This window comes from Nicrophorus vespilloides, unplaced genomic scaffold, assembly GCF_001412225.1.
Source record: "Nicrophorus vespilloides isolate i.1.1-1 unplaced genomic scaffold, Nicve_v1.0, whole genome shotgun sequence".
Classification (NCBI taxonomy): domain Eukaryota; kingdom Metazoa; phylum Arthropoda; class Insecta; order Coleoptera; family Silphidae; genus Nicrophorus; species Nicrophorus vespilloides.
Window position 1 is genome coordinate 328,499 of NW_017100102.1, and position 13,197 is coordinate 341,695.

Genomic DNA, 13,197 nt, shown 5'->3' on the forward strand with positions numbered 1-13,197 from the left:
AAAAACAAACAAGCTTTTGTATCTGTTGTCTCAACATAAACAATTTCATTCTTCTCATTACTCATGAATATTATTTATAATATACCTTGTATTTATTTTATTTATATTTTGTTATGAATAAATTATTATTTAGTGTTATTAAAGTATATTTTTGACGAGGGGTTGAGTACCCCGAAAATTATAGAAGGGGTACCCAGATGTCGAAAGTTTGGGAAACACTGGCATAGGGAATGACTCTCTGGTATAGTGAAGTCGGTTGAATATCTTCTCTCTTTTGAATTGTCATGTATCAGTACCTATAACTTTTATAAATTTAAAAATGTTTGACGTTAGTTATAGTGAAATATATAACGTTAATAAACGTTTCTAAGCGTTTGGTCTGAAATGGAATTTGATTTATTTTAATTGGGTGATATATAAACGCAGCAAGTGACCCGGGAGTAGGAAAAGCAGACGCTGTGCATTTCTTGTGTTATAAAGTGGAATTTATAATTCCTGGCTGCTTGCGGCTATAACTTCAGACACCTAAGAGGAACGTCTTAACGACCACGGCTATTTCTCACAATCCGCCGGTCGGCCAGTGACCACCCACTTCATCCACTGTGTTACTCCTTCGTCTTCTGCCCTCCGCTACTTAACCCACCGGTTTCTCCTCATCCCATTACTATACGCCAGCACAAACTCGTCTGCATCTCTAAACCACCAATTTTCACAACGTGGTAATCTCTCCGGTCAACATCAAGAACAATATATTCTCGACACCGAAACGCGCTAACACTTTGTTCAAATTAGAAAACCGCGTATTCCTTTATTTGAAGTTCTAATTTAGTTCCATAACGCGTGTTTGTTTCTTATATTATACCATTCTCACTCAACATTGTAATCCTTTCTTTCACCTCTGAATTTAAATTAAATAAATCACATGGAATATCTTCCAATACTGTTAGTTAAATGAAGCATTTGAATTAACCGCAGCGGCGTTGAGAGATCAATTACCCTTATCGATCTTTGAAAAGGTTTCTTGCACGGTTTTCTTTTACAGTTAGTCGTTTTATTTATTAATTTGTTCGAAGTGAACTTTCTCTACGTACACACAAAGAGCCTTTTCTGATATGTCTGTATGTGTGTGTATTCATACACATATAGGATTCTGAGTGTTTGTGTGAGCTGAAGAACATTCCGGTCGCGGGTTCACGGCCATCCACTACGAAGAATACAATTTAATGCTCGAAACGGATCGATTGAGTCATGCTTTTTGGCGCTGGGGTAGGGCATACCGCTCTTCATATTCAGCGGAAATTGCACCCGAAATCCATTTTAATGTCTTGACCGTCGTCATTTATTTCCGGTTATCTACCTTTCTGCGAATCAATTAAATATCTGATCTATCCAATTTTATACAATTCGAACACGTCGCATTGCCGCAGAACTATTTGTATTACAGTCAGCTATGATTATCCAAAAAATATCTTCAATTTGAATATTCATAACATTATTTGCGAATACAATTAGAATGTTGTTCAGTGAAACATCTTTATTGTAAATAAACATAAAAAATAAAATTTGTCTCAAAAAAAATTGTATTTATGTATTATTATTGTTATTTACAAAATAAATGTTAATTGACCTATGGTCAGTAGCCCTTTACATCAAATCAATTTGTTTTATTTTTCTTATTATGTTATTTTGTTAAGTTTGTATTATGATAATTTGTTGCAATAAAACAAGCGTATAATTTATGTAGGAGTGGTTTGAGAACGACATAACTAGGTAGTTTTTGTTGATAGGATAGTTGTAATTAAAGTCATAGTTTTCTTTAAAAATAATCATTAGAGTAGGCTTGGACCACAATCGTAGTATGCTTGTCTATAAGTAAAGTTGACTTATGTAATAACTTTAATAATAGAACACTTCAAGTTTATACTTAAATGTGATCGCGATGTATTTAATCCGATCTTATTTTGTTGAGAAGGTCTTAGTAGATAAATACTAATAATAAACTATACCTGATATTTTCAATATTAACTTTAATATGTTGGTGCCAAATTGTATGTATTATACACTACAGATATACAAACAACAGAGAAAACAAACATGGCAACAGTTGCTGATGAGACAACAACCATGGCATCAGACGAAAGTCTCATAATTGCATCTCGACACCTCGATATATGGTTCAGGAAATGGCGAATTAATATAAACCAGTCGAAATCGGTGCATGTTACGTTCACCTTAAAACGAGTCACCTGCCTTCCAATTAAACTCAACAACAAAGTAGTTCCAGCATCTTCAAGGGTGAGATACTTGGCCATATCCAGACAAAGCGTGAACAACTAGAAATAAAATTTGAAAAGATGTATTGGTTGCTGCATAAAAATTCGCAGTTTACTTTGAAGAACACGTTGCTATTGTACAGAGTCATATTAAAACCAGTTTGGACATATGGTATCCAATTATGGGGAACATCAAGCTCTCTAATCTTATAGAAATCGAAGTATTCCAATGTATTAGAAGAATCCCGGACCAGGACTTTTGAATAAAAACAGTAGAATAGGTTGCCAAAGATTTCTTAAAAAAAATATACGAACAGGCTTGATTCGCATACGAACCCGTTAGCGGTCAACCTTCTGGAATGGTGGCACTAGGCAGCAACTTCCTAATTTGTTAATTTGATAAATATTCCGTTGAATAGACTGTAAATACAAACTGACTAAAAACATATCTTTTGTTTTATAAATATGATATGTGGATATACATTTGATTTTATTGTTATTAATACTACATTTTCTGAGCAATCATTCTGTATTATATTTGTCATTGGATTTTATAATAACTCCCTAAATTGTTATGTGATGAATTTTGTATTTTCTTCTGACTTAGGAAAAATACCAAAAACATTTTATTTTTTAATAGTTATTATAAGATTAGATTTTATTTGTGATAATAATAATAATCTTTATTAGTTACAATGCAACCAAAGGGCTATCGACCTAAGTCTTTCCGCCCTTATTTGTTAATAAATCTTTTTTTAATATATTTTAATAAGCATGTTTCTTTGGTAGTTAAAATTCTGAATGAAATTGTTTAAAATAATTGTAATAAAATTCTCCAACATAGGTATTTATTTTTTATGGTGGTATAAAATGAATTCCAAGATGTTATCCTACACTAGAGAATCTTATAATATTTATTATATTTTAATTAAATATCACGTACAGTTTAATAAAATACTAATATTACCGTCCAAAATAAAATAACAGTTTAATGTTAACATAATATATAAACATAAATAGTGAAACGTATATTAGAGGAGTACAAAATGATTTGATTCAAACATTATATATATATTATTTATCAAAATAAAATACTGCTGAATTTGCAAGCGATAAATAAAAGAAAAGTTTTCTACTAACTTTTTCAATTCATTTTATTCCTTAATCTTTACGATTTTCTTTTTACCAGAAACAAAACGCTGAATATTTATTGTTGCTAAACTCATAAAATAAATCCACACTCAAAAAATAATTTTACTATAATATTACACTTAACAGAAAAAAACAGCTATTTGAAATTCATTTCGCAATAATTTGATACCGTAGAAAAAAATAAGCAAGCTAAGATCAATCCTAATTTCATACTAAAACATCTTGCACGTCAGTCTATTCTCAGAAGATACGTAACATGCAATGCATTTTATTTCTTGGAGAATCAATTATGGATTTTGCACTTGCATAACAAACAAACAAATAAAACTTATGTAAATTGTTCCGTTATTTTCCAGTACCATATTATTTCTTAAAACGTTACGTGCAAGTTTTAACATACACGTTAGTTATGTCATTCGCTTTTGTTTTTTAATCTTTAAAAGTTTTTATGGTTATTACGTAATTAACGACTTATATAAGTATCATTTTTTCGAACTTGTTAATTAATTTCAAAAATAATTCCTTACTTTCGAGATTAAAGCATTATCCATTGCTTCTTTGTGGTTTAGAAATGCAGCAGATAAACGTGATCGTGTTAAAGTAGGTTAAATGGAAGGGTCAACTCGGTGGCCGTACTGTGAATTGACAAATGAAAGGAATTTTCAACCTTGCCGTTTTATCTTAGTATTAAATCATTAAGGATACATTCATTGTTCATTCAATTAAGTTTGTGCAAAGGAAATTCAATTTCACAGTAGTCAATTATAATTGTGTTATACTATATATCCTTAAATAGAACAATATATCACATTATTGGATTATATAAGTTTCATTTTAAACATTTAAATCCTACAAACTTTTTCAAAACAGAAATGATCAATGATATGTTGATACAAAATGTAATAATATCACAGAAAATATAAGTAAAGACATATTATAATGTCATACATACATATATTTAAGATGATTAAATTATAGATAAAATAAGAGATTAAAAACATAGTTTAAATGAATTAGGGAATAGAATGCAATCAAACTAAATAAATAAAATCTACAAATCTAAACTTACCTGAAATTCTAAAATCTGCTTTCAACGTTATCGTATAATTACATCAAATATTGGTCTAATATACACGTGATTTAAAAATTATAATATTCTTTCTTATAACAAAAATACATTAAAATCATTTACAAGTAAAACGGGTTGCCTACAACTTAATTATAACCAACTTTACAGATGAATTTAAATGAAATGTTTTATGAACATTTTTTATATTTATTCATTCATATACCATGAAACTCAATAGGCTATTGAAAAAATGTTCATGTTGGTGTCTTAACAAATTTCTATTATTCTATGTGTGTAGGATCAAAGGGTTCGATCACCTAACAAAAAACTCAAGTTACTTAACTTTCGTAATTATACAAATTTTAGTGAAGTTCTGGACTTCACTCGGTAGTTCTTAATTGTGATCTACTATAATTTCATCATATAACATAATGAAAACTCATGCATTTCTAAAGTGCGAATGTTAAATTATGAATAATTGAATTGATAAACATTCCAGTAAATACAATATTTGACCTCACTAATTAATGTCATGCGAAAGAACGTATGATTTAAGAAATTTATATTTTTATTAAATATTATTTACTTTTAAATCTTCATTATTTCATTTGGACCAAAGGCCAATTTTACCAAGAATTAATTAATATTTTGTGTATTAGTTTTTAGCAAAAATATTATTGTTTAATTTACTTATAAACGTAAAACAAATATTTCTCAATAAATAGATTTCATCTTAATGGGTCGTGCACTCAGAATATATTTTTTATCTGAAATTGTTGCGTACGTTTTATTGTGATAATAACATTCATTGCTCAAGTGAAACACGAGATGCGTATTCCAGAGATAAACCTGAAATAGAAATTGACAAAGTCGTGAACTCGAATAATTTCAATAAACGCAAATTGAATCGAACATGCACTTTCAATTTATATTTTCAAGTATTTTATGAAATAATAGATGTACATGTATTTGCTAGGTTTTAATTTTCATGGTCAATGTAACCAAAAATTTGTAAAATATGTAGTTAAGAAATAAAATTGTTTCTTGTGACTGTTCTATTAGAAAACATTTTTTTTATAACATAAGTCAAGTTAATAATTATCAAAATCTCTTATCTTATCACAATGTTGCATCGGTAATTGAATTTACTGAAAGTGTAACTATAATATGTTCTAGAAATACGTTCAATGTAAAAAAAAACTAAAAATTTGAACTTTGGTGGCCGTGGAATAAATTGATAACACCGAGATAAACAAAGTTAGAGAAACTCAGTAATCCAGAACAAACTTATCTTTGCTGTTCATTTAAAGAAATGAAGTATTTAATTCTACTTAAATTACACGTCTCTAGCATATAAACTACAAGGTTATTTTATTTACTGCTTAAGGGTTCAGGATTAAGGAAACAATAATAGTACAAAATTTAAAATAGCTTAATTTATTCTTATATATATCTATGTATATAAAATTCCATACAAAATGTATAATAAGGCACATCGGTATACATTTTCTATTATTCTTCGATGATATAATATTTGTATATAACAACAACGTGACAAAAAAATAAAATACAAAATGGATCAAAAATATAAAAGCACTCAAACTTGAAAAGAAAAATACACTGTATGGAACTTAGTCTAATTAATTCCTATTCATCACATATATGTATATATAATTATAATAATAATTACAAACTAAATGTAATAATAATAATAATATAAATGAAAAAAAAAGGGAGCAATGCATTTTCATATATTTATCACAGAGACTTGTTTCAATCCCGTATTTCGATGATGCGACAAAACAAGAAACACTTTTCCTTATTGCAAAAATTAAAAAGTATTAAACTAAAATTAAAAAGAAAAATGTTTTGTTTTTGTTTGTACTTTCCACCCCCTATAAAAAAATGCCATCATTTTGTCGCACCCGCGCCTTCCGGAGTCTCTGAAAGTTAGCGGAAAATTAAAATAAAAATCTAATAGTATTTAAATATCCACAGTTGTGCTTCGTTTAAATTAAATGACGAACAAATAATATTAACATAACAAACTATTGCTAATGCAGTTTTGGCAGTTTCAAGAATTACGCTACTGAAAAGGATACACGAAAAATAATAATAATAAACGATAATGTATGCGAGTAGAAAGAAGAACAATGTTGTTTTTTTTTTTGGAATGAGTGACAGTTTTTTTGAGCTTTTCATCATTTAAATATATATAAAATGATTATAGTAATGGAAGTATTCTTGAGTAGCAGAAAATAAGCGAATTTCAGTCCGTGTTGATTGAACGTCACGACCTAAATTCCTAACAATTTATTTTCTTTTTATATATATTATTATTAATAAAAAACAACAGTCTTTATCTGTCATCACAGAACAATTGTAAATTGGTCCCTATAGCTGTGGAATGAATTGTGGGTCTTAATTGTTGTTGTTGTCGTAGCGCTTTAATTATGCAGGTAGATCGATATGTTGTGTATATTTATATAGGATGGTTTACGCTCAATATTAGTTTCCGCTGCATTCGAAAATGTTCGTAAAGGCACGTGAAAACACGGTGCATTATTGTCTCGAAATGTTATTAAATTTAGATTTCGAAGTGGAAAATTACCCTAGGGTTCTTCCTTTCCCTCTAACTTCATGGCTAGTTCTTCTATAACTTCTTTATAGATCAGAGGGTCGATGTTCTTTCCGAGCTGGTAAAGAACGAACCAGTCGCCAATGTGACAATTGTTCGCAATTTTTACAATGTATTCGTTGTCGGCCATGCGGGATCTGGCGCGCAAAAGGTACAAACGGAGTTTCGGGCCCATGATAACGGCCAGACGGTAGATCAGAGAGATGCCTGAGAGGACGCTCAACATGATGAACCAGAACCAGAGGAAAACGTAGATTTTCTCGTTGACGATGTTCAATGGCAAAACGCAGAGACCGTCGAACTTCTGAACCGAACCGGATGGACCGTATTTGTGGAAGGTGCATTTCGTTACTTTTGGAAACACTCTTGACATCGGATCCTCGCGTTCCTCGGGTTCCATTTCTGTGAATGCCAGCACGTCTCTGCCGTATGTGCTGAACTCTCCATCGAGGAAGAAGTCCATGAAGAAGATCTGCCCTACGACGTTAATGAAATTAAGAACTTCGCATATGAAGAAGCGGTACGCGTAGAAATTCTGCATGTGCAAATTAGTGGAAAAGTAATCCACTAATAACTTCTTCCTGTCCGTTTTTAATTCGTCGCTGACGATGGGAAAGTTAAGGTCGAGGACGAGCATGCGGATTCTGCCGCCTTCCCAAGTCTTCCACAGGTATCTCGGCACGTAGAAGAGCATGGCTTGGAAGAATAGAGCAAAACAAACCCACTGGTAGTACTTATGATATTTGACGTCGTCCTTGCCGTCCACATGACTCGCAACGCCCGGCTGCACGATGTCGTGGCCAACTCTTCCTGTTAGCCTGTTCGGTATTGTGTAAGTCGAATAGATCCAGCAATAGGTGTCCATGATTCCCAGAGGAATCTCGTCAACTATGCAGTCGATGGGGTCGCCAATGTATTGCCTGCTTGTGACCAGCAACGAGAAGGCAATCAGGATTACAACGGTCGCCTTGTAATGCAGACGAAACACATTGTTGTCGATGCAGACTGCATCGATTTTCAGCAGCCCCTTAACGGAGCCAAACACATCAAACATGTTGTTGGCCTCTTCTTCAACACTTAATCACTACTCTCTGGCACACTCACGCACACCTTCTCACAAAATGATGCACCTTTTCGCCCGTCCTGTCCTCTCTTGCTTATGTATTAATTATACACGCGCTAATTAGTAGTGTTGTACGGATTCAATTTCTAGTAGTGTGTATTTAACTGTGCGCTGGAAGCTACTAGCGATCCTCCGCTAGAATGCACGATACGTTTGGAGGGGAGCTTTGAGTTTTTTTGTAGAAGGGGATAGCTGCCTCCCACCACTCTTCCACTCTTCTGTCAGACAATAGATGCACACGGAAAGTAGTTTCGAATCATTTTAAACGTTTCTCCTTCATCCTGTTTCTCCGAAAAGTTACCAAACTTCTTTTTTTTAACGACAATTCTTTTCCTTATTTCCAAATAACAGAAAAATACTTTAACATGAATTTTCAGCAATTCTTGAAAGCAACTTTCAATATTTTCCGAAAAAATATAATGTTTGTTTAAATAACACAAAATATATTAAACAGGAATGTTTACATGGTAAAACGATTAATTAATAAATTATTCAAAATAAATAAAAGTTATTTAAACATATATTTAAAAAAAAATCAATCTTTAAATAATAAAACAAAAAAGGTTAACTACATATATGCAATAAATTATTATTCTTATTAATTATTGTTATTAAAAACACTAACTTTATGTGTACTCATTTTATGTATATTTTTGAATATGCTTCACTATACGAGTATTTTACTATACAAGTAAAAATCTGGAAATTTTGGAACGGATTAAACTCGTTAAGCGAGGTTCCACTGTACTACATATAGTGTCAATAATAGTTCGGTATTTCAATTCATCTGTATAAAATAATATTTATTTTACTTATATAATACAACTTCCTTTCATTTCCACGCTATTCACAATATAATCATCTCCTACTTTTTCTCAATTTTGGACCTGCACCAAGAACACATTGTAAATTGTATATTCCTTAATGATTTTGATACAAAAAGAAAATAATAACTTTCATTATGTAAAATTAGAATATAAAAAATATATATTTGTAAATAGAAAATGTTTCATATTCTGTATAAAAAATTTATATTTTCTAAATTGTACTGTCGTTAAATGAAAAAAGTTTAAAATGTTTGTCGAGGACAAAATATAAAAAATTAAATAAATAAGTCAATTTTATACAATATTGCTGTAATATAGTTTAAGATAATATTATAGATTTTATTTAAATAATTTCAAATTAAAAAATGATAGTTTTGAATTATTAAACCAATTATGTATAAAAGCATAAAATATACCTTTGATCTTACCGCCTTTGAAAAATATGTTTTGATTTTGTGAAAAGAAAAAAAAACGCTGTAAATATAAACATTTATTATCGTTTTTTAATTTTTATCATCGTATATATTCGGAACACTATTGTACACGGTTTTCTCTAAAACATTTTTTTACAATTCACTTTTTTTACTGAGTAATAAATACATATTCCAATGAAAACGTTTTTATGGAATATTGGAAGATTTTGCTATATTTTTTTACCATATTTATGCCATTCATAGTATGAAACACGTTTTCTTCATCTGCGTAGATGAAGAAAACGTAACGTAACTCGCATCAATTGTTTAATTGAAAACTTTAAAATATAAATACATGATATAAACAAATATTTGCTAGTAGTTATTTAAAAAAAAATAAAGATTATCGATTAATAATTATTCTTTCTGGTAATTAATCATTTAGTGAACAAATGTATTTCGAAGTAAAATACCTGTTTTAACCCTTTCATCTTAGTTCTGTCAGGTATATACTACCTTTCAAAGGTTGATTATTTAGGCATCGCAATATCTAAAATATAAAATTTATTTAAGTTCTTGATAATGTTTAGTACATTATAAGTACATTCTATAAATATTAAAATAATACTGTTAGTGCTGCCTCGAAAGCATAAAATAAACATATGATGTATATAATTACGTTTAAATCGGATCTGATGTATTTGGTGACAACTTACACCTTGCGTTCCTACAAATGTAGTAAACGTAGAGCTACAAATATAACTTCCGGTTTTGATATCGGATATTTCTAAAAGACAAATTATGAGAATTTCTCTTTCATGGTACGATATGGATGTTGTTAATCTACTGTGATATTCTATGAATTATATCATACTTCCGTTTGTATTATATTACATTTTTACTACATTTTTCAATTTTATAAATTTATTCTAATTTTTAAGGCAAAATATTAATATGAAATAATACATTTAGTTCCAATAAATAAATTTGTTTTATGTTGTATCTTCTTATTAAGTATATGTATAAGTTCTGCAATTGATTATTATTTGTTGATTACGGCAAATGTATCATTTATTATATGATTTGATGCTGTTCATAAGATACAAAAGATGCAAACTTAACTAAAAAAGGAAAGAACTTTCATTTTGGAAACTATATATAACAATTTGATTTTTATATAGATATAAGTAAATTATTTGTTAAAAGTTAGCCATTCCATAAAACAAATTGAAGTCATTGAAAATGTGACATCAAAAATATTTGTTATTATATTATATATAATTATAATTAAGCTGTTATGAATGTCACTTATGTTTCTTATTTTAATCAGTGAGAAATATTCTTATCTAGAAAGCTAAGAAAAATAATTCAGTAATCATCAAGTAAATATTAAAGTTGCAACTTATTCGTTTTACATGTATGATTCACATTCTCTTTAAGTGTCTATGAGATATGTAATTTTCCTACATATTATGCTTTAAAAATATCAAATTCATATTAATTAGTCAATAGTTATTTCTAGTTAACCAAATAATATTTATAATAGAAGCTACAATTGAAATAGTTTTATTGACAAGAGCGTTCTCGTTTTGGTGATTTGTCTGAAATCCTGATTCAACTCGGCCTCCTTTGAATCAAACCTTTCAAATCCGACCCCGATTTACTATTGGAATACTAGTCATATATAAATATAATATAAGAAATACAATTTGTAAATTTTGTAAATATAAAAAATCTTGTATTCTTATGACAAAATTAACAGTGGTTTCATGCTATTCAAAACCTTGTTAGTTTAGAGCAAGGGTCGGCAACCTTTTTGAAGTGAAGAGCCATTTTTTCTGTTAAACAAATATTTTGAGAACCGCACGCAGTGACGTGTAACGTGAACCGACATATAGAATCAATGATTCTTTAGCACCTAGGCCGCAAATAATTAATAAAAGAACTATATTTGGATCCTGATTTTTATTTTAAAAATTGTGAAAAAGTATACTTTAAATAAGCAGTGCAAATATCGTATTACACGAAGATTATTTTTTGTCACTATGATTTGAAACTCCGTGTAATTCAAGTACCTTTTTTTTTAATAAACATGTTTTCCCATATTTATTAATTATTTATTTTTATGATAATATTTATACATTTGTAAATTATTTTTTATATAATAAGAAATGATGGTAATTTAATATAGAAATATGAAAAAAAAAATAAATAAACATATGAGTTCTTGTTGTGTATTAATTCTAGACAACAATATAGGGAATTAAGATATACTCTTTGATGTTGGTTTCGTTTGATCTTCAATTCGCATTGGTGCATCGGAGCATTTATGATTTAATGAATTTCTTCCAGCAAAAATTGATGGGGCCTTTGTAATTATTACCGTTCTCGCAGTTATAAAAGGAACAAAATGTAGAAGAGTTTAATATTATATGTATAGCAGAGTCTTCGGGCACGGGTACACTATAATATATATTATGAAGATGCAAGAATGCTGTTCGATCAATCGGGGAGCTGATCTGTTGAGTCATCCCCATTGTCCGATCTCTCGAACCGGACTCTGCGGTTTCGATTCTCACGCCTCCTGCAGCCCTCGCAAACGATTTTAAATTGTTACATTTATTAGTGAAGCTTCACTCCAATCAGTATATGTATCTTAGAAAATATGCATCATTAAATCTTGCTCATACTAAATACAGTGGAACCTCGCTTAATGAGTTTAATCCGTTCCACAAACTCCGGATTTGATTTTACTTGTGTAGTGAAATATATTCAAAAATACACAAGTTTTATAAATGATGTAGCAGACGCGAAATCCGGGACTTCTTGTCAATCGTTATGCGAAATGCTCGTCATGTATAAATTTTAATTATTCTTCATGTTTATATCTAGTTTTCAAGTCCCTACTTTTATATTTATTTAAAACAGGTTTGTAAATTTTAAGTTATATTCAATTGAAGATTTTAAATGTATCCATTATAACAATAAAACACGCATTTTTTTTTAGTGTACAGTGGATTTCACTTAATAATCACTTTCATACCGAATAATTCACATAACGAGCAAAATATTGTAACAAAAATGATTCGCTTAACGAGTATTTCAAGAATTATGCTCGTTACGCGAGATTACACTGTAATTCGTGGTAGAAAACAAGGATTTATTAATATAAAGCAAAATTAAGTCATAATTTGTCAGTAATATTTTTTATTTACATACAAAATACAGATGGTAATAATACGGTTTAAAGATTCGCTGTGCGTATATACATATATTTTTGAGATTAACATTCGTCTTGAAAATAAATTTGTTTAATGATAATATTAGTATATTTTGCTGTAAGATCATCCTCAGATCTTTTAGTTTATTCGGTTGTTTTATATACTTTTTCTTCTGATTAAAAGAGCAATCTTGTCCATTGGGTACTGTACTTATGACATAATACATAAGACCTAGATTTTTTTTAGATCCTATGAGAATTATTGGGGTTTATCTAAAAATATTAGAATTGAGATTGAATAATATATATTAAGTTTTAATGAACAGAGATGGTGATGCATGAGGTCTGGTGCCCAAAGAATGCGACAACCTTCAATTTTGAAATGTTTATAATCAAATATATAATAAGTACAAGCCCATAACTATAGGCTTATAGATACTAATTTACTTAAATAATTGAACTAGTTAAGAGTCTTGATTATA

The 13,197-nt window shown here is 29.6% G+C and overlaps 2 protein-coding genes across 2 annotated transcripts; both read right to left on the reverse strand.

Moving 5' to 3' along the window:
• Positions 1 to 2,027: 2,027 nt before the first annotated feature.
• On the reverse strand, positions 2,028 to 4,035 carry LOC108568111. Its single transcript, XM_017929035.1, has 2 exons — positions 3,953 to 4,035; positions 2,028 to 2,333 (listed from the first exon to the last, which is right to left on the reverse strand). The coding sequence occupies exons 1-2, from the start codon at positions 3,974 to 3,976 to the stop codon at positions 2,028 to 2,030; spliced, it is 330 nt and encodes a 109-aa protein (XP_017784524.1). The 5' UTR covers positions 3,977 to 4,035.
• Positions 4,036 to 6,066: 2,031 nt separating this feature from the next.
• On the reverse strand, positions 6,067 to 8,420 carry LOC108568141 (innexin inx2). The gene has a single exon (XM_017929076.1). It carries the CDS (start codon positions 8,184 to 8,186, stop codon positions 7,107 to 7,109), a length of 1,080 nt encoding a protein of 359 aa, XP_017784565.1. The 5' UTR covers positions 8,187 to 8,420; the 3' UTR covers positions 6,067 to 7,106.
• Positions 8,421 to 13,197: the final 4,777 nt, after the last annotated feature.

Excerpts from the sequence above, each read along its gene's own strand:
- LOC108568111 (XM_017929035.1), bottom strand. The coding sequence starts at position 3,976 with ATGGATAATGCTTTAATCTCGAAA. Across the intron at positions 2,334-3,952 it reads ATAATGCTTTAATCTCGAAA|TTGTTCACGCTTTGTCTGGA; the intron begins GTAAGGAATTAT and ends TTTTATTTCTAG.
- LOC108568141 (XM_017929076.1), bottom strand. The coding sequence starts at position 8,186 with ATGTTTGATGTGTTTGGCTCCGTTAAGGGGCTGCTGAAAATCGATGCA.